The sequence below is a fragment of the Myotis lucifugus genome, unplaced genomic scaffold, assembly GCF_000147115.1.
Source record: "Myotis lucifugus unplaced genomic scaffold, Myoluc2.0 scaffold_88, whole genome shotgun sequence".
Taxonomy (NCBI): domain Eukaryota; kingdom Metazoa; phylum Chordata; class Mammalia; order Chiroptera; family Vespertilionidae; genus Myotis; species Myotis lucifugus.
The window spans coordinates 3516900-3538537 of record NW_005871136.1 but is presented as its reverse complement, the minus strand read 5'-3'; the positions used below and the strand labels follow the sequence as shown (position 1 = coordinate 3538537).

Genomic DNA, 21638 nt, shown 5'->3' with positions numbered 1-21638 from the left:
CACAGTAACACCTTCCCATAGAAAGCCTGGCTATGAGTTGGCTTATTTATTTTTTTTTTTTAGGAATCACTCAATTCCCACATTTAACCAGCATAAAAGCCACCTCCTGGTTTTGCAGAAAGTGCCTGGAGGTAGTCGGGGGGAATGTATACAGGGCGAATCTGTTTACAGAGTTCTCCCCTCTCCACTGAGTTTTAAGCTTCAGTTATTTAACTGTGAGCATCGGTGCCATGATTAGATGGTTCCAGGTGATACTGCCAATCACCAGATCCAAGAGTCAAAGAGAGGGTAATGGCTCTTCAGTTGGCTAATCCCATCTGAAAGCCTGGCTGGCCGCTTGGCACAGCTGGCTGGGCACAATGTAGACAATGCAGCTGCAGCCCTTGGTATCTCCATGCTTGGGGTTTAAGTATCTTTGAAGATGGACTTAAACACCTTCTCCCCCCCAGAGAAATGATTTTTTTGTTTTGTGGAAAAGATACATATCCACAAATTATATATAAAAGCGCAAAGAAGAAATTAGAAACTTATCCAAGATTTCACCATATATTATTTCTCAGAGTTCATATTTGATACACATTAGTCCAGACATAACGGATGGCTAATAAAATTTTACAAAAATAGTTAGATTCATTTATTTCAAAATATCATGTTTGACATTTTTTTTCTCAGAAAGAAGCCTGAAAGAAATCTTATACGAGAGATTAATCCTAAAATTATGGACTCTGGAGCCTGATTGCTTGGCATCAAATCCTGGCCTGCTGGTTACTAGCTCTATGAATCTGGGCAATGTTAGTTGGTTTTCCTAGACCTCAGTTTCTCCATCTGTAAAATAGGGTCATAACAGGACCTATCTCTTTTTAAGAGGATGAAATGAGTCAATATACATGTGATGTCTTCAGAGCAGTGCTTATGGTATATAAATGCCAAATATTACTATTATTGTTACCCCTTTATGATCAAGTAAAACTACGGTTGAATATTAAACAGTTTCATCTTAGATAGTATCTTATTGACACCCAGCTGTAAAGGGGATGAAGTCAGCTTATGCTTACCCCACTTCCCAGTTGTTCTTGGTTGTAGTGTTAATTTTAAAAAGCCAACCTATGTATGTGCCCTGACCAGGAATCGATCTCATAACCTTTTTGGTGTACGGGCAATTGCTCCACCCAACTCAGCCACCCAGGCAGGTCTGGGCATTTAAAATTCTGATAGCTACTGCCATGTTGTCTTCCAATGTACACTTCACCAACACTGTAAGGGAATCCATGTTTCCATATGCCCTTCTTAATACCAAGCACTATCCAATTTTTGTTCCTTGCCAATCTGATGGGGGGGGGGGAGGATGTGTTTTGTAGTCATTTTAATTTGCATTTCTTCTACTATGATTAAAATTGAGCATATTTTCATATACTTAAGAGCCATTTTCTTTTTCTTTTTGGGAGCTCTCTGTTCATTTCCTTTGCCTAATTTTCCATTGAGTTATTGGTATTTTTCTTATTGATTTATAGAAGTTCTTCATTTTTTAAAGTACATGTATGTTTTAATTATAGTGATACATGCAAATAATATAAAAGGTCAAACTGTACTACAAGAGTTATGACAAGAAACAGTAGTTCCTGACCCTCCCTGGTCTCCCAACAATCCGGAGGTCGCCATTTCTCAATTCTTGTGGTAGGGCTGGTCTACAGAACAGTTTCTGGGCAGAGAGGGGACGATCGGGCGGTGGACACATCCCAGATAGCTGGGATTACTCTGGGGTGCCGACACTGACACAAGAAACATCAACTTTCCCCAAACAGTCTGATAGATTGCTCCAGGGAAGAGCACTTACCTTTATGTCTCCAGATAAAAGCCAGCTGCCCATGTCCTTTGTGTGGGGTTGGGTGGGACAGCTGTCCGGTGCACATGGAATCCTTCTGTTTTCAACACTCTGCTCACACGTGTTGCCTCTGTGCCCAGACTACTGGGCTGAATGACTGCCACGTGTTCACAGCGTCACTGGAGAATTTTCCAGGCTGCAGGTTTTTGTGGCTTTTTGTCAACCCACTCCATCGTCATTCTAGCATCTAGAATTTGCTTAAATCTCTCAGTATCTGGTTACACCATCCTCTTCCCCCTTCATTTTATTGCTCTGGGCTTCGTTCATTTTGAACATTTCTACTTTTATCTTATTAAGATTTCAGGAGGGACAGGAGTGTGTCTAATCTACCACCCAGGATGAGAACGCTGCTCACGTCTGAATTTTCATTTTCTCATCCGCCTGTCTTCCTCGGCTCTGTGAGTTCACGCTTCATCTCTTTGAACACTTGTGTCTCATCCTTGAGCTCTTTTTAAAGACCGGTCATGCCATCTGTAATTTCTTTGAGGCTGTAGAGAATTACATGTTTATACTTTTGGTCTTCTTCCTTGCCTAGGTCTCCTTGTAGTAGAGTTTCATCTGCCTCTTGCTTATGATCATTTTCTCCTTTTATTTCTCTGTTCAAGGATCTTAGCTGTTTTCCCCCCAGCTCATGCTGGAATGAGATTCACTGAAGAATTGGTGGGAAGGGGCAGGGGAGGGCAGCAGGGCATTTTGCAGCCACAAGTCAGGTACCATCTGCAACACCCTCTGACCAAGCAGCTCTGTTCCTCACTCCCCCAATCATCCATCCACCCCTCTGTGTGTGGCTCATAGCAAATCTCAAGTCTCCCTGTTTGGAGATCTTGCGATTGTTGCCTGCCCTGCCTTCCTCCTTTAATCACTTCTCCTTTAGCTGATGGTGTGGGTCGGGTTTCTCTTTAATCCTTTCCTACAGCTCTGCCATGGCGTTTGCCCCATGGCCCAGCCATTCCCACCGGTGTCCTCATGCCCAGCAAAGGATCACAGGGATGATCTTCCAGGGATGTGGAGAGAACACTGCATCCCGCCCAGACTGGTGGCCTGGTGAGCTCAAGCCTCCTGCCTTAGCCGGGCTCCGTCTTCTCGGTGTCTGGAGATAGGCTGGCTGATTTAAAGACTGGGTTTTGGCTATTTCCTGGTTTCCTTGAGGATGGAGTTTTGGTGGGATTTGAGGGAAGGGAATTGAAAGATCTTTACTATCCTTACTGTGAAACCATTGTTTTCTAAAGATTAGCTTCATTACAATGAAAGGGTCATCATAATGAGCCAGAGGTTCTTACACCATTAATAATAGATGTTCTACTGATAGACAGTGGAATTTATCTAGGACTCATTTAAGATTCTCTGTATTATTTCCTCACTGTTTTCTGGATTCTTCATATTTTTCTGGACTGAAATTAGTTAGTGTACTGATGTCATTCTCTTCCTTTCTCCCCACCCCCCCCCCCCCCAGGGACTTGGGAGGACCCTCCTCCATCAGTTACCTCCGGAGTTAGGGGCAACAGAAATTGCTCCCGGTCACAGATGAAGAAGGGTTTGCTTTTTTGGAGCAAAACGTTCACGGGCAGCGTGGAAATGTTCTTCATTACCCAGGGCTGGGAATCAGGTTGCAAGAAAGGCTGTGGTTTCTGCCAAAAAAAGGAAAAAGAAGCAGCAAACTAAGTTATGACAAACAGTAATGCTACAGCAGCAAAAATCTCATATATATATCTGCGCGTACACAGACACAAACACATGTGCATATACTTTCATTCTCTTGGAGAGACTGAGCTAAATCATTTGGAATGTATGGTGGACTACTGAGAAGTGAGACTATGTAAGTCAGAAACCAGATTAGATTTCTTATTCTCCTGTTGCCTGGTTAAAAAAAACACGCCGATATAAGCCATGCCTCTGGATGGAACTATTGCTATAGAAGTTTCCACAATGTCATAAAGCAAACACTAAGAAATTAGTGCTATCTTGTACAAAAACCCATGTATCACTATAATGAATAAAACTTTTATTCCCTTTACAGTATTGTTTCATGCTCGAAACACTCAATTGCGAATATACTCATCTTATTAAATTGACAAATGCTATAACATGTTTCTCTAATTTTTTCTTGCTAACCCTGATTTACAAACATCTTTTTACTCTGTTGAACATCCAATTTAATTTTTCAACCGGAGAAAATACTGGGAATGGGTCCTGAACTGCATGTTGCTGTTCAGACTGAGTTTTTCTCATTCTGATGTTGGGGTCACATTGTTCCTTGCATACTCTGGAAAGCGGGTCCTTTGATACCAGCAGAAGGTAACCTGAAGCCTCAATCCGTGGCCTCCAAACAGAACCTCCTTCTAATCCAGTGGTTCTCAACCTTCCTAATGCCGTGACCCTTTAATATAGTTCATGTTGTGGTGACCCCCAACCATAAAATTATTTTCGTTGCTACTTCATAACTGTAATTTTGCTACTGTTATGAATCGTAATGTAAATATCTGATATGCTATGTGTTTTCCAATGGTCGCAACCCACAGGTTGAGAACCACTGTCCCTGGCTCTTCTAACAACTCTAGCCTGTTTTTCTCAGGTTTTTTTTTTTTAAATTTATTGTTGACGGTATTACAGATGCCCCTCATTTCCTCTTCCCCTTTGCCCCCTCCATCCAGCCTCCACTACCTTCATACCCCTCCTGCTCCACTACTGTCTGTGTCCACGGTCTATGCATAAATGCATATCTGTTCTTTGGTTGATTTGCTTCTTCTCCTTGTTCTGATTTCAGTTAAATCTTCCGGATTCCACATTTTCATCTGACCCCTTGTCTGCCTCTCTGACCAGCATAGTCTTCCTCCCACTGTGGTTCTTGGACCCCCCCGGCTCTGGGCGAGCTCGTGTGATCAGCATCCATTGTGCCTTAGTTCAGGTGCTCTAACAAAGATAGACGGGGTGGCTTAAGCAGCAGGCATTTATGTCTCTCAGGCTGGAGACTGGGAAGTCCAAAATCAAGGTGCCAGCAGATCTGGTATCTGGGGAGAGCCTGCTTCCTGGCTTGTAGATGGCCATCTTCTCACTGTGTCCTTACATGCCTGACAGAGAGATTATCTCTCGTGTCTCTTCTTATAAGGGTCCTAATTCCATTCATAAAGGCTCCACCTTCATGACCTAATCACCTCCCAAAGGCTCCACCTCCAACACCATCACATTGTGGATTAGGGCTTCAGACTATAAATTTGGGGAGATACAGCCATTCAGTCCAGACAACTGGCTCAAGTCTCCTACCTCAGTTGTGATCCACCAGCCTCTGTGCGGGGGTTTGGTCTGGCACTTACCATGAGATGTCAACCGTGGTTTCCCTCCCTCTAACATGCTAATACAGGTGCTGGACTCATCCTGCACTTGCAGATCGCATTCTCCCCCAAGCAGCACTTGAAGGACATCAAAGGCCGCATGGGGAACTGTCCACCCAGTGACCTTCCCCCAGGCTGCTGTGTCACTGCAGGTAGCTTTGAAGCGAAGAAGCCACACTGGTTTGGTTTCGGCAAGAGGCCATTTAGAGGTGAGTGACGAGAAGGAGCCGATGCACAGAGAACCCGTTCTATTTTGAAACGACCCCTTTCTCTCTGGGTTGTCTGTCTCCCCAGATAGCAGGAGACAGGATTTGCTGCTGGACTTTGTGGAGCAAACTGGCTGCTGGTTTCGATTGACCTTTTTCAATTCCACAAAGATGTGGTTTCATCTCTGCGGCTTATGAATGGTACAATGGTTAGAAAGTAGATCATATCTGAGGAAACGGACCTAGAAAAATTCTCCCCCTAGGCAGTGTGGGTGTCATTATAGCCTAATGTACTAAGTCAGATACGCTGCCTTGAGCTGGAAATAGGAGACAGACTAGATAATTGGGTGTTACATAAGTACATCTGAATCCTGAGCCCTGGCAGGTCTCTTGCACACGCTGGGTAATGAAGTTGCAATTCTTCATTGTCCCTGGTGTGGACTAAATGTGAGCAGGAAATGAACAATGAAGAATAACAGTGGTTGGACAGATTTCAAACTTGTGATATTTGGGTGGAAGGAGTGAAGGGTAAAATCAAACAGGGAGCTGTGACTCGATTCCTTTTTGTAATTCAATAAGTCACTGCCATATTTAAAGTATTGGCTATTTTATTCGAGTGATAAAATCAAACAATAGACACTTAAACAAGAATATGCTTTTTAAAAAAACACAAAGGCTTCAGGATATAAAGAGAAGAAAAGGAACGTGATCCACACATTTTTATGAGTGTTTATGGGCTTAGAAAAAATCTAATAAGAAACGAAGTTGCATGTCCAACATATATTACGTCTTATGCAGAATAGCTATTCAATAAATATTCACTGAATTTTCATTCAATAGCTACATTCAGAGAAAATATGATGCCACCAAATTTGGTGCAAATGCCACCAACAAATATCTTTCCTGATTAGTTATAAAAGGAAGAATTTAAAACAGAGCAATGAAAGCTCAATAACTGCAGCAGAAACTCTTGTAGTATTTTCTTTTTATATGTCTCACGGAGCTCATCACAGTTAACGTAGCATCCTGTAACTGAAACCCTTATTCTACTTCCTCAGTGTCTACTCTCCCCAGTAGTCTGTTAAGCCCGGGATTTTGCTGTGTCTTTGCTGCCTCATACACTGTAAATGCCCAAAAATTATTTGTTGATTTGAACTTGTACATCTCCCCTCCCTTCCTCAATCATACGCCCCTTATTCATCTCCAGCGGAGTGCCATGCCCTTGGTGGGTGCTCAATAGATATTTATTGAATACAAACAAAATATGATGGAACCCACTCCCAGAATCAATGGTCTTGCCCATTCTCCTGCTAGCCTCCAGGTAATGAAAGGGACCCTGGTTGATCCCCTCCCTGACCGATTAGGCACTGCCACACCCAGTCCTTTCATACGACAGCAGGGATCACACTGTGGGACAATGTACTTAATGCTTGATCTTCCCAGTTGGCTGTGTAGTTCATCCGGGAGGGACTAGCCTCGCTGTTGTACCCCTAGCAGCCGACTCAGTGCTTGGCACATAGTAGGACTTAATAAATATTCCACTCAGCAGCCAGTGTGACTGTTTCAATGAATAAATCTGACCATGTTACTCCCCTCCCTGAAGCCCGCCAATGGCCTCCAAGAACACGCCTCCCAGTCAGGCCACACTCATGGGCCCTTGCCCACTTTTCTTGATGGACCTCCTGTCCCTCTTGGCATGTTCTCTGTCTAAGGCGGCCTTTCAGTTCTTCATGCTCACCAAGCTCTTCCCTGACTCGGGCCCTTCCTGTGTGCTGTTCCTTCTGCCTAATTCTCTCCCCGTCTCTTGTCACCAGACTAACTTCAATTTCTCTTCAAGTCTCAACCCGAGGCACTTGCTCAAGGAAGCCACCTGTCACCACAGGTACAAATAAAGCCACTCTCCTGATAGGTGCTCTCATAGCAACTTACACCTCTTCTTCACAGCACTGCTTAGAATTGTAATTTAAATGACTAAATGTTAATAATTGGGTTACAGTTGTAACCTCCACCAGTCTCTTAGCTTTGACTGTGTCACCCTGGTTCACCAGGTCGTCAGCATTAACTCACTCTCTGGCTCAGAAGAGACTTTCCACACATACCTGCTCTGAATGTTAAAAAATTCTATGATGGAAACCTGCTGAAGAGGAGGTCAAGTTCCACTGTGATGCCTCCCTCACCTCCTCACTATCCTGCCCCCTGCCCTGAGCAGCAGTCATCCCCAACACTCCCCGCCCCCCTAATCCCCATTTATTGCTCACCCTTGATGGCCATATAAATTCATGGGCATTTAGAGCCATATACTTAAACATGTGAGTCAGAGTTTAAGTGGGCTATTCTCAGTGCTGGGTGAACCGCATAATAACTTGTCTCTCGGTCTCCTCCTGTGTGTCATGGGAAAGATAACAGAACCCACAGCACGGACCGCTGTGAGGGACAACTGGGCAAATGTATGTAATGGATATAGCTCAGTGCCCAGCACAAACCAATCAATAAGGTGTAGCTACTCTTTCTGATGATTATGATTATCAATAATTCCAGCCCAATCCTTTCTATGCTGTGATGTTTACTTTTTCTAATTACAGTAAAATGATCGACCACAGTGCATTTTCAGTGCACTGGCATAAACACCCCTTCACTTTGGCCTCGTACATCAGGAATGATGGAAGCAGAATTTCTGTCGCAATTTATATTTCGGAGGAATTAGGTTTAGATCCAGAATTTTTAGAGGAAGGTGTATGGGCCTCTGAAGCTTAGGAAACATCGGTGGGTGTGGGTACACCAGGCTTCCTGTTAACTTAGCTTCTCCAATGAACATGTGAACTCTTGGACACCTCGCTGATCTCCAGCACAGCCCACTGACCTTCTCCAGTCGGTACACGAGCTTCTTGGTGGAGAGCTGGATGAGCGGCGCGATGAACTCGCACATGACATCCACGGTCATCACCAGGCTCCGCTCCCGCTGGGCCCCGATGATGGCTTGGCACACCAGCTTCTCCTTGACCATCTGCAGGTGAGAAAGGCCGGCCTGTGAGAACACCCACAGCTCAGAAAACCTAATTCCACACAATCAGCAAACGGACGCTCAACTACCTGCTGCGGACACCAGGGAAGAACACGTGTCTCTGAACCGTGCATTTCAGGGGTCGCTCTCTGTCTCACACTTAAATGTCTGATGGGTTAAATATGTCCTGAACGGATCCTGCGCCCATTTCTGACTGCTCTCGAGGACACAAATCAATTTACATTCAGTTCAATGAATACCTGTATGGAAGGTGTATTATGCATGGACTGTCAGGGATTGGACATACCAACCAGTATGGGCAGGGCAGATAAAATCCTATGGGCTTCGCCCTAACCGGTTTGGCTCAGTGGATAGAGTGTCGGCCTGTGGACTGAAAGGTCCCAGTTTCGATTCTAGTCAAGGGCATGTACCTAGGTTCTGGGCACATCCCCAGTAGGAGGTGTGCAGGAGGCAGCTGATCGATGTTTCTCTCTCATTGATGTTTCTCTCTATCCTCTCCCTTCCTCTCTGTAAAAAATCAATAAAATATATTTTTTAAAAAATCCTATAGGCTTAGAGTTCAATGGTAGTTCTATTCCTTATCAAGCTAGACAGAAACTGTGGTTGGAACATTTTGCATTTCCTACTTGGATATTTAAAAAATCGTGCTATAGAAACTAGTATTTCTTTACTCCCCTACCCCCCCCCCCCGAGGTCCAAATTTGTATGAAGTAGAAAGAACCCAAAGTGAATTTATATCATGAACAGCTTGCATTGAAGCGTGCTCAGGTTTCAGATGTGAATGGATTTAGAACCCTCACAGGTCAGGCTGAAGGCCTTTGAAACTATGGTCAGCTCCCAGTCGTGACATTGTGAACGTGCTCCTGTCGGGGTCTTGAAAGGAGGGCTGCGTTCTATCACCTTTGCGTCCTTGGTGCCTAGCGCAGGTTGCCACACGGTGCACACTCAGTAGAAGGTGGCTGAACCCCTGAAGAGCAGAGACAAAGACCACCTTATACACTCACTCCACAGGGAAGCAATGGACAAGCTTTGCTACCCTGTCTGCTGGAAGGCGAATTACTTAATTGTTTCCCATTTCCTGAGGAGAATGCTCAGCATCACTCCTAATTTGGTGGCACCAGGCGGAGCTCAAGCAACCATCAGTCCTCATTCACAACGTCTGCGCTTGTGAGGGAGGGGAGGCTCACGAGCAATTACAAAGGGTTTTTTGTGTGTTTTTTTTTAGGTTTCTGATGGTTTCCAGTCTCTATGAGGGAGTAGGAACAAACAGAGACATGGTTTGGATCTGCATCAATGTTTAAGCAGAATGATGGTGATGTAAATAAGAACATCAGAGCTGCCAAAGATACACGCAGCTCTTTCATTGACCCATAAAAAGATGATGATTATAAATGTGATGCTGTTATGTCAGACTGAGAGGAGAGAAGCCTGGGGTGTCCCAATACCTGGAGAGGAACGGCAGCCCAGAGTGTCTACAGACACACCCTTTGGGGTACCTATGAATACGGCTAAGTGTTCCCGGGAGGCGTGGCTTGGGCTGAATGCTGGCTTTCCCTCTCCCAGAGACTTGCTGGCTGGTCACTGCTGACCCTAGGGATGGGAAGCTGCTTTAATTAGTGTTTTAAGGATGGGTTCATGGCAGCTGCAGAAGCAAACATAAAACTGAGCAGAGCTGAACAGTCACAGCGATGGGTGCTGCCATGGTAACTCGGGGCCGTGTGTAGTCCTTAAGAAACCACATCCTTTCTTCAGATAAATGTCAAGGAACTCGCCTAAGAAATAGAGCAAAGATTTATTTAGGAGAAAGGCAGGTTCTAAACATGCTGTCCCCGTACCCTGGGAGTAGCAGAATAGCCATCAAGTGTCACATCGATCGTCTGGTCTGGATACAACTCCATCCTGAAGGGTTGAAGCTGAAACACGGGGCTCTGGGGACGCCGGGCTGCCTGGGCGCAGGGGCGCTTAGCGAGTCTCCTCGTAGGCACAACTTTCTTGTTCTTGGGTTGGAACTTTTCATTCATCCAGAACAACTGCTGGACCCGACGCCCCTTGTTGGTCAACTTGAAGTGGTAGTAACAGGTGTCCAGGCTGGAAAAGAGGAGGCGGGGATGGAGAGGACTCAGCTTTGGGATGGATGTTCAGCTCTACACCTTTGGGACTGACTCCTCTGGAAGTATTTTTCTTTTAATTATTTGATATTTTTAAATATTGTGAAATAATCACCACAAGTCTAGTTAATCTCCATTACCATACATAGTTACAGATTCTTTTTCTTGTGATGAGAACTTTTACGATTTACTCTTTTTTTTTTAAAGTGAGCAATAAATAGACAATTTTTTAAATATAGGAAGGCTGCATCATGGTAGTACTAGGTCACAGTGATGGCGAAACTATGACACGCGTGTCAGAGGTGACACGCGAACTCATTTTTTTGGTTGATTTTTCTTTGTTAAATGGCATTTAAACATATAAAATAAATATCAAAAATATAAGTCTTTGTTTTACTATGGTTGCAAATATCAACAAATTTCTATATGTGACACCATGGCACCAGAGTTAAGTTAGGGTTTTTCAAAATGCTGACACGCCGAGCTCAAAAGGTTCGCCATCACTGTACTAGGAGCTACCACGGTAATGGGACAAAGTAGCAGCTACTCATGGCCTCCATAAACTCAAGTCAGGGGCCTGGGTGTGGCCCTTGAGTTGTCATCACCAGGGAAGGGGCCTTTCCCAGCAGGTCAAGCGTGCCGCAGAATACACGGACGCAGTTCACATGAAAACCGCTCTAATTTATGACAAATGGCTCTGAGGAGTATTTTAGGAAAGGAAAAGCAAAATGCCTATTGGGGGAGAAGTGTATTTCAAATTGTGTGGAGTAAATTCCTACGGACTGAGGGAAATGTCTTGTGATGGGCTCAGTTTGAAGGGTACTTCAAGAGAAAGGACCAACTTATTCACAGTACATCTTTCAATCATCACAGCAACCCAGGAATACCAAGTATATTTGCTCATTTTCTAAATGAAGAAATGGAAGCTCTGAAAATGTCAGGAAGTTGCCCCAAAACATGCAATTAAAAGAGATGGCATATGGGGTTTTCTTAGACCTATATGTTCCCAAATTGGCAAACTTTTCTGTTAAGGGCTGAATAATAAATATTTTGGATTTTGGGGGCCACATGGTCACTGTTACAGCTACTCAACTGTCCACTGTAGTGTGAAAGCAGACATAGAAAATATGTGGCCCTGGCCGGTTTGGCTCATTGGATAGAGCGTCGGCCTGGGGACTGAAGAGTCCCAGGTTCGATTCCAGTCAAGGGCATGTACCTTGGTTGCGGGCACATCCCCAGTGGGGAGTGTGCAGGAGGCAGCTGATCGATGCTTCTCTCTCATCGATGTTTCTAACTCTCTATCCTTCTCCCTTCCTCTCTGTAAAAAATCAATAAAATATATTTAAAAAAAAAGAAAATATGTGTACACAAATAGGCATGGCTGTATTCCAATAAAACTTTATTTACAGCCTGGCCGTTGTGGCTAAGTGGTTGAGCGTCAACCTAAGAACCAGGAGGTCACAGTTTGATTCCCAGTCAGGGCATATGCCTGAGTTGTGGGCTTGATCCCCAGTGTGGGGCAGGCAGAAGGCAGCCAATCAATGATTTTCTCTCATCATTGATGTTTCTCTCTCTCTCTCTCCCTCTTCCTTCCTCTCTGAAATCAGTAAAAATAGATTTGAAAAACTTTTATTTACAGAAACAGCCCACCTCTTCTTTTTTCCCCCTTTTTAAAAAATGTAATTTAACTTTTCCATCACCTTTTATCCTCTCTTTGCCATCTACCACCCTCTGTGTCCTCTGCTTTTGACAATTCTTTTGGAGATTACTGGCATCATGATTTCATGTCAAAAAAAATGGTAGGGTGTAGGCAGAGGGGAAATTGACAGCTAAAAAGCCACAATTTGCTTCTGTATTCATAGAGAACTATAGGCTAAACCTCCCAATTCCAGGCAAGTGACAGAATATCCTTTGGGGCTATTTGACCCTGTTTGCAGATTACAGAGAACATCATGTAATCAAGTTTGGTTCTCAGCATACTGCTTCTATAATTATGTTTGCGTATACTTAGAGAAACTTGGAAATAGAAGCATGCTCTAGCTCATGGTCAACAGACAGGCAGAGAGGGGCATTTCTCTATCAAGTTAACACAAAACTAATGGATGCTTCTCGGAAGGCATCATTCCTAGTGGCTCATGCTATTTTCAATCAGGTCATGGTTTGTAGATAGAAGAGAGGAAAAGGGGGTGTGAATGGGTTTATGGGGAGGGCTCCTGATTTTTTTTTTCAGGCTCATCTTCTCTAGGCACATGTGTTCATCTTGGTTTCGGGGCCTATTAGACCAGAGGTCTGTTCATAATATCACGATGGACAGGTACACATTCCTCTGGCCTCCGCAGCTGGGGAGCCATGAATGAATCCCCACACATATCCTCCCATCAGCATTCAGACTTCATACATTTTTAGAGCCACATGTAGATCATTCTGCTCAGAGGGGTCTATAGTCTACCACCTTTTATTTAAATATTTAGATGTTCTAGTTTTTTTGTTTTGTTTTTTTCCAAAATGATCAGGTAGAGCCAATTGCGGCCCTCTTGATTGTTGGTGCTATAGTGGGGAGGCAAGCAGGAGACAAAATACCAAAAAAGTTACTGCTTTGCAATTCCTGATAAGAAACATTTACAGTACATTTTTACCTTCCTAGTTATACTCTACTTAGGTTACCACTAAGCTGCGACTGTATTTTGGACCTACACGGAGAGGGATTAAGAGCGTATTGGAATAAAAGAGGGGAAATCATGGTGGAGATTCTAAACTGGTCACCGAGAAGGCACTGTAAGTGTGAGAGAATGATGCACTTCCTATGAGCCATCTCTTCGCTAGCGTGGACAGACTCAGCTTGAGAATGCAACCAAGCTGTGACTAGGGGGGTGTCTTCTGATGGCTGACGCACCCATCTGGAGGGGGACAGTGAAGATAGGAAAGTGGAAGGACTGAGGTGAGTGCAATTTACTGAGAAGCCATTTTCTAAAACAGAGGTGATGCTCAGCTTATGCAACAGGGGCGATTATCTATGAAAATTCACCCAGGAGATTTCCCGACCTAAAATGTGCTCCCAAGTTGAGTTCTGGAGCAAAGGGCTTATCCGAAACAATGGTGGAACCAATTCCTTCAGCCTGGACAGAAATCCGGTAGGTGTTGCTGTTTATAATATCCAAAATGACCGTGTCTTTGAACATCAGTATGTCATTCAGGTTGGCGGTCAGCGTCAGTTGAATGTCCTCTTCGGGGGGAACGGTGCCTTCACTGGGTTCCACTGTCCAGAGGGACTTTTTGTGAGCCTGCAACACAAGACACACGGTAACCGTGAGGCTATTCCTGGCTTTCCCTCCCGCAGGCGTCAGAACCGTCTGCACCTTAAGCGGCCGGCACTGTGGAACTCAACATCAGAGACAAACATTATTTTTTTTTCCCAAATCACAGCAGCTGGATGTTTGTTGGCTTCTCTTTCTGCAAAAAGCAATCTGATTCTGAAGAGCAAACCTACAATTCCGCCTCAGCGCTCGGCAAGGATCCCTTACATCTCTTTCGCTAGATGACAGCCCAGCTCTCTAACAAGCTGGTACTAATTACCTGTTTTAATCACCAAATTCTGAGATACCCGCAGAAGGTACAACACCCTTTCTGGAATATGGAATTTTCCAGAGACATGGTTTTCAAATGCAGGGGTGTTGAGGATGTTATTAGTGAGCAGGAACCGCTTTCGTTAATAAACACAGTATAGGAAGTCATCTCGATTTCTATTATTCTATAATAATAAATAGAAGTTCATGTGCTAACATTCCAAACTTATTCTGAAATATATAATAGGAGGTGAAAATTATAGAGGGGAAGCTGACTCTCACTGATCTGTTCCCTTTAATTGATTAGATCCTCAGAGCCCACTCCTTTTCCTCCTGAGGAGTTTTGGCCAAACACTGCCTCTCAATGTAGCCTGCTCTGACCATCACCTTTTAAGTGGAAAACCTTCCCTCCGCACTCCTGATCCCCTTTACCCAGTTCTATTCCCCCCCTTAGTACTTACCATCTTCTAACATGTGCAGATTTGACTTATCTATCATGCTTGTCTGGTTTGAAAGTCTATATGGACACTACTAAGTAGATTGTATTTAAAAATGTAAATAAGTTCAATGAAACAAAGGAGAGCAGTTCTCAAGATGATACATTGTTTATAATGAGGATGTAGATGAAATTTTACTTTAATTTTGGTATTAATGGAAATGATAGATTTAATTCTCTGTCAAGAGTCCTGTCATTACTCCTGATCTTTTAATATGGGACATCTCTGGAAACATAGATATAAGAGAAAACAGCATTAAATACTACACTAGATAAACTAGGGCTGAGATGGGATATTTGTATGATGATTAGATCTATTCCAAAAATATTTGTGGGAAAAAATGTTGATTTTTGTACCACTCAATGTTTTCATGCAGACACACCTAACTGCACAGGAATCTGGGAAATGTCTTGCTCTGGGTCCAAGAGTGAAGGGAGGTGGGCATAGGAACTGCTAACTTCTCTCTGCCAAAGCTACCTTGTTGGTTCCGTATATTACCATTTCCTTAGGTCTTCCCCTAACACCTCTGGACCTCAGATTTAGAAAGGTGAAGAGTTCACTCCAATCAGGAACCTGAAGTGGGGGCGTAACTTGGTATTTGCACTCCTATGGGAACTCTAGGGCTGGAGCCCAGATCCATCTGCTGTTGGGACAACCAGAGGGGCAGCTGGGGGAGAAAATAAGAATGTTCTAGGCAAGACCGTCTCACACTGTTGGCCTTTCTTCCCAAACCTGTGGCCTTAGAGCACTCTCTGTAGTTTCGCTCATTTATGATACTCAGCTTACAGTTAGAACATAAATCAATGCCATGTTTGTCCTCTTATCAAAAAGCAAATGCCTTTCAGGAGAGGGCGCTGTCAATGTCACCTTTCCCATTCCACCTATTTATTTTCTTCCTCGAGACAGTGGCGCAGGCCAGTCCTTGGTTACAATGAGGAGAGGGTGTCACCTGCATAAGTGCTATTTCCAGCCAGGGGACATTCGTTTTCGGTAGCTGCATAGCATTTCTATTCTGATTCCTGCAGACGCAGACTGGCTGCTCTGGGAAGAAGACCTGAAGTTGCTCTCCAGGGCCCAATTGGCGAGTCTTCTTTTTGAGGAAGTGTATTAATCAGTGTCTGGCATAAAACAAGGCAGCAAAGTATATCACAGAATCCAAGAACAGGGCACATTAAAACGCCAGCTGCCAACACGCTGGCTTATCCTTACCCAGAGTCAGGCTCCAAATTACCCTAACGCCCTGCGTCTCTCTTGCATTTGACTTTGTTTTGAGGGAGGATTTGGTCTCTGTAACATTTTCCGTTATTAGATGGCAAATTCGACGAGAGAAGGAATGGATGAATGATAATCAGCGCAGCTATGGAGGATACTCAATAGCCTTTTCAAAACCACAATAGAGCAAGACAACAAGTGACGGGAACAGGCTAGGAAGGAGGGGTCCAAAGGAAAAGAGATGTGGGTGTGAGTCCCAGACCGGCCACTTTCCAGCTATTGAATGTGGGCCACGTCCCTTCGCCACGCCCAGCCTCCGTTTCCTCAGCAGCAGCCCATGGCACTGACTGCACCTGTCGCACAGACTTGTGGTGATGGTTAAATGAGGTGATGCACGTACAGCTCAGAATGATGTCTGGCACACAGTTAAGTTCTCATAAAAATGACAGCTAGTGTCATCATTTTACCAAAAGCTGTCATCACCCCATGTGACACATAATTATGGACTCAGCAGTATTTGCTTTAAAAAAAAAGATTAAAATAGGTGCCAGGAAAGCATGTAACATACAGTCCTCCTGGCAGAAGAGAAGCATCTCATTGGGTTTATGGTAGGCAGAATTCTGAGCCGGCCCCCAAGATCTCCACCTCCTGGTGCACAGTTACCTTCTCCCAGTTATTTAATCAAAGGCTAATCTAGGGATATTTTTTTTGGTGGGGGTGGTGGTTAGACATTTATTAATTTACAGATTAACCCCCTTGGTAAGTCTAGTAACCACCTGACACCATACATCATTATTACAATTATGACTATATTTCCTATGCTGTTCTTTACATCCCTGTGACTATTTTGTAATTACCAATTTGTACTTCTTAACCCTTTCTCATCTAACCTCCTAACTCCCCTCCCAGCTGGCAACCATCAGTCTGTTCTTCTGTGAAGGGATTTTGCAGACGTAGTTAAGGTCCTAAAATAGTTGGCTTTAAGGTGAGGAGATTAACCGCAGTGGGCCTCACTTAGTCAGGAGAGCCCGTCGAAGGGCTTGGCTCTTCCTCGTGAGAGGGCTTATGGAAGAGGCCACATGGTGGGGAACTCTGGGTGGTTCTATAGCAACGGGGGCGGCCCCTGGCTGACAGCCAGCAGGAAAATGGGGCCTCAGTCATTCCATTGCAAGATAATAAACTCTGCCCACAACCTGAGGGGGCCTGGAAGGGGATCTTTCCCTAGTGAAGCCTCCTCAGAGGAGAGCAGCTGGGCAAACACCTTGGTTTCGACCTTTGAGATCCTTTTGGCTGGAGAGGAGCCAGCCAAGCCATGCCTGGACTTCTGACCCAGGGAAAACACACATTTATGTTGTTTCAAGCCACTAGGTTTGTAGTCATCTGTTACACAGCGATAGAAAACTAATACAGGGTGGAAAAGGTGAAGGGGCTGAGAAGCACAGATTGGTAGTTACAAAATAGTTACGGGGATGTAAAGTACAGCATAGGGAATATAATCCTATATGATAAAGAGCTAATATGCTAATTAGACCGGACGGTGGAACAACCTTCCAGATGAGGCAGCCTGGGCTGCGAGGGCCGAGCCCCTTGCACGAATTTCGTGCATCGGCCTCTAGTCAATAATGTTATGCATGGTGCCAGGTGGATACTGGAAATATTGGGGGGGTCACTTTGTAAAGTATATGACTGTCTAACAACTATGCTGTACACCTGAAACTAATACAAAATAATATTAAGTGTAAACTGTAATTGAAAAAGAATTTAAAAAGAAAACAAATACAGGGTTTCACATATTTGTCCAAAAGATGAGTTGAGTTTTCCTAAGTCTTCCACCAAAACTTCAGCAACAGCTGCGTGTGTGTGTGTGTGTGTGTGTGTGTGTGCGCGCGCGTCAATAGGGGCTAGAAAGCCGGAGTCACTAGAGCAGCCCATGAACAACACGTAGAGAAGGTTTGTAGGTGCTCGTGCACATGTGACTGTGTGGAAGAGGGGAAATTGTGATTTTTGCAATGCAGAATCCCAAACCACTTGTCATCTGTGCTAAGCCCTCTCCCCTACCTTTCACAGATCTAGAGATAACATTTGCTTTTTATCTGACAATAGGGCGTCAGTGCACTGCTTAAACAGCGCTCGGCTCCCAAGGTGAAATCGAGCTTTTACGGGCTTCCTGAGCCGTATTTAACATTTGCCATGAAAGACAGGAGTGCAGGCTACTGTTTGCACACGCCATTTCAGCAGTAAAGGAGAGTGAGTATACGCAGCAGACCTACTCGGTAGCGCTGAGGACTGCGAAGCTTGAGAAAAGAGCTCTACGCACTTTTCTTCAAAACAACTCCTTTACCCGTTGAAAGCGGCAAGAATTTCCTTCCAGGGAACGAGAGGACACAAACAACAACAGGAACCTCTGTGCGGAGTGAGGGATTGCTTTGGACTCATACTATGATCTCAGCAGATAATCCATTCTTTGTGGAACAAGAACGATGAACAGTCACTGAAGCCTTTCTCCTTTTCGTCTTCTAACTGGTCTCTCTACTCGCCCGGTTCCCTGCCCTGAAGTGAGTCACTTTGCTGCTTAAAATAATTAACTGGAAGCTGGGAGCTGGAGTGCAACAGGCGGGGTGCTGCAGCTTTACCAGCGACGCAGGGAAGGTCATGACGGAGAGAGTGGGCTTGAGCGTCACATGACCGGTGGTCAGCTGTGGCCGCTGCCGTCTGTAGTCAGGCGACCTTGGACACTTTTTAGAATTTAGATTTCCGTTTCCTCGTCTGTCAAAGGTGCTACTTGAAGATGAAATTAACTGGGTGCCAGGCCATCTAGCTCTCTGTCTCCCACAGAGTAAGTGCTCAGTGAGTGGTGTTGTTATTAACATGATCTTTCAAATCCTCACATCCCGTTCTCCTTCCTGCCTGCGCCCTCCCGGGCTACCCTGCCGGGAGGATTCTCCGTCAGGGACCTGACGCTGGTCCTCTCCTGCCGAGGGTCTTGGGTGGCTCTCCCTGCCTGGACCACGTGCTGAGCCTTTTCTCCTCTGAGACAGTGATGGAACCAGTTCATAGCGAATGGACATATACACACCCCCTAACCACACCCCCAAACATTACACCCAATTCCCAGGGCTCGTGGGCCCCAAATGTGGTGGATATTTGTCTGTTGGAAACATGGCAGCCTGCAGCCGAGACTATTACACCAGGCACGAGCCTCTGGTCTGGAGGATCTATTCCACCTCCTTCCTAGTGGGCCCAGTGCCTTTCCAAGCTCACTTCTCAGGCATGTCCGTTTCCAGCGCGGACCCTTGCCTTCCCGAGTGTGCTGCACGTCATCCCTGCCTTTAACTCCGCTGTTCTCTGGAAATGTACACCCATTTCCCTGTCCTCTTCCTCCTTATCCCTCAAGTCTCCACTCAAAGATTCCTACCTAAGAACACTTTAAATTTTATAGGAGAATTAAACACTCCCTCCTCCATGCTTACATATAACACAGCACACAATAATACTGTGTTGTTTGTGTATTCACTCATTTTTTTTGAGACTGTAAACTCTTTAGAAAAAAGAGATCATCCAATATATCATGTTTCTCATTCTAGTTAGTCAGTATAGTTAGCACTGTTAGTAGCAGGCATGGGAAAGATGCTCAAAAATATTTTTTTTTTTTGGTCAATAAATCTATGAAAAATATTCAGCATCACCGGCAAGCCAACGATGCACAAACTTAACCAACAGGACAACGTGTTTTCACCTGCCAGGTTTGGCAAGAACAGAATGCTGGGAGGGTCAGGGAGAAGGTGACATTCTTCGGCGCTGCCGGGGCAGGACGTGAACTGGCACACAGTTTCTGGGCCAGCATTTCCTAAGACGCATTAAGCATTGTAGTTACGTTCTTTTGATGCTGTGACTGCATTTCTAAAAATACAGTCTAAGGAGACGGGTGTGAGCAGCGCTTTGGAGAGGAGCACTGTGTACAGTCGTGAAAGGCTGCACACACTCGCTGAGGAGGGAATTGGTTAACTCAGCTGCAGTGGAGCCAAAGGATGCAATCAAGCCAGTCACTGAAAATGACCTGAACCGGAATATTCCTCCGTCATTCGTATCAAAGTGACCACACTCTACTGTTGAGTGAAAATAGCTGGTCACGAAACAGTATTATCCAATGGGAGAGGGCAGGGGTATACAGGTAAATACGCACAGTCACGTTTCGAAAGGCAGGCACCAAACATGTAATAGTGTTATCTGAAGGGTGGGGCTAGGAGTGATTTTTCCCCTTAACCTTCTTTTGGTTTATAAAGATAATGTGATTTGTGTAACAAGAAGACACACACTGTATTTACTGAATAAATAACTCATAAAAGGATATGATCACTCATTCTCTTGAGAGCCCATTTAATTTTAATTCTGTTTGCTCTCTTGCTTCAGCATCATTCGCGGTTTGTTTCTTAGAAGCTTTTTCTTTAAAAATAAATAATACATGCAACACAGTGTAAAACTCAAATGGGCTTAAGGGTAGAATCTCTCTCTCTCTCTCTGTCTCTCTCTCTGTCTCTCTCTCTCCCTCCCGCCCTCTCTCTCTCAGGTTGTGCAGAGCCCCTAGTTACCATCCCCAGAGGCAGCCACTGTTAGCAGTTTTCTGCATATCTTTCCAGAGATACTTTATGACTAAAAACAAAGCATATTTGACATACACTTTTTCCTGCATAAATGGCAGCATACTTATACATACTTTCCTGAAGCATGATTTAAAATTTTTTTTAAAGCTGAGATGGTTTATTTTGTTATACTTTTTAAAAAAATATGTTTTTATTGATTTTTAGAGACATAGGAAGGGAGAAGGATAGAGATTTAGAAACATTGATGAGAGAGAAACATCATCAATCGGCTGCCTCCTGCACGCCCCCTACTGGGGATCGAGCCCGCAATCAAGGCATGTGCCCCGACCAGGAATCAAACCAGTGACCTCTTGGTTCATGGGTCGATGCTCAACCACTGAGCAACACCAGCCAGGCTTGATTTGAATTTTTAAATTTTATTTTATTTTATTTTTTTAAATATATTTTATTGATTTTCCACAGAGAGGAAGGGAGAGAGATAGAGAGTTAGAAACATCGATGAGAGAGAAACATCGACCAGCTGCCTCCTGCACATCTCCCACTGGAGATGCGCCCGCAACCCAGGTACATGCCCTTGACCGGAATCGAACCTGGGACCTTTCAGTCCGCAGGCCGACGCTCTATCCACTGAGCCAAACCGGTTTCGGCTTAAATTTTATTTTTATGAAAGGTACACAATCTCCAGAGTCAAATGGTTCTAGAAAAGGCATATCGTGAAAACCTCTCCCGCCTTTCCTCATCCTCCTGCCTCGGTCCATTAATGGAGGCAACCACTGTCAGTTCTTCTAGTGTTTTCCTTTGGTGTCCACCTCCGTACTTCCGGCCATCTCCTGCTACTTCGTAAGTTTTCAGTTTGAGTTTTAGCCATTTGCTTCTATGAAGACGATGATCGCTTTTATTCTCTCCCTCTCTCCATGTCTCTCCCTCTCTCCATGTCTCTCTCCATCCTCCCACTGGAGTTAAAATCTATTTTCTGATGAGACAGACATTAGCACTGACATCATTGTGAGATGCAAATACTATTCCCAGCTGAGCTCTACATTTACATTCTTGTACAACTCTCATTTCCCCAAGAATTATTGTGGGTTTTTGTTTGTTTTGTTGTGCTTTGTTTTTAATGTATCCACCATGGGTTCAATCCCAAGCCCTCAAAGAGGTAAACCTCCCAATACTTTCCACATCATGAGCTTTTCTATCCGTTCCATCTTCTCGGACCCA

At 44.4% G+C, this 21638-nt stretch overlaps 1 protein-coding gene across 1 annotated transcript in view; it reads right to left on the bottom strand.

Moving 5' to 3' along the window:
• Positions 1-21638, bottom strand: part of HYDIN (HYDIN, axonemal central pair apparatus protein) — a 330325-nt gene that overhangs the window by 131360 nt on the left and 177327 nt on the right. Inside the window, exons 20-23 of the mRNA XM_023756097.1 lie at positions 13590-13828; positions 10275-10527; positions 8278-8421; positions 3367-3510 (exon numbers count right to left, since the gene is read on the bottom strand). Coding sequence (XP_023611865.1) covers positions 3367-3510; positions 8278-8421; positions 10275-10527; positions 13590-13828 — 780 coding nt within the window. The remainder of the gene's footprint in view (positions 1-3366; positions 3511-8277; positions 8422-10274; positions 10528-13589; positions 13829-21638) is intronic.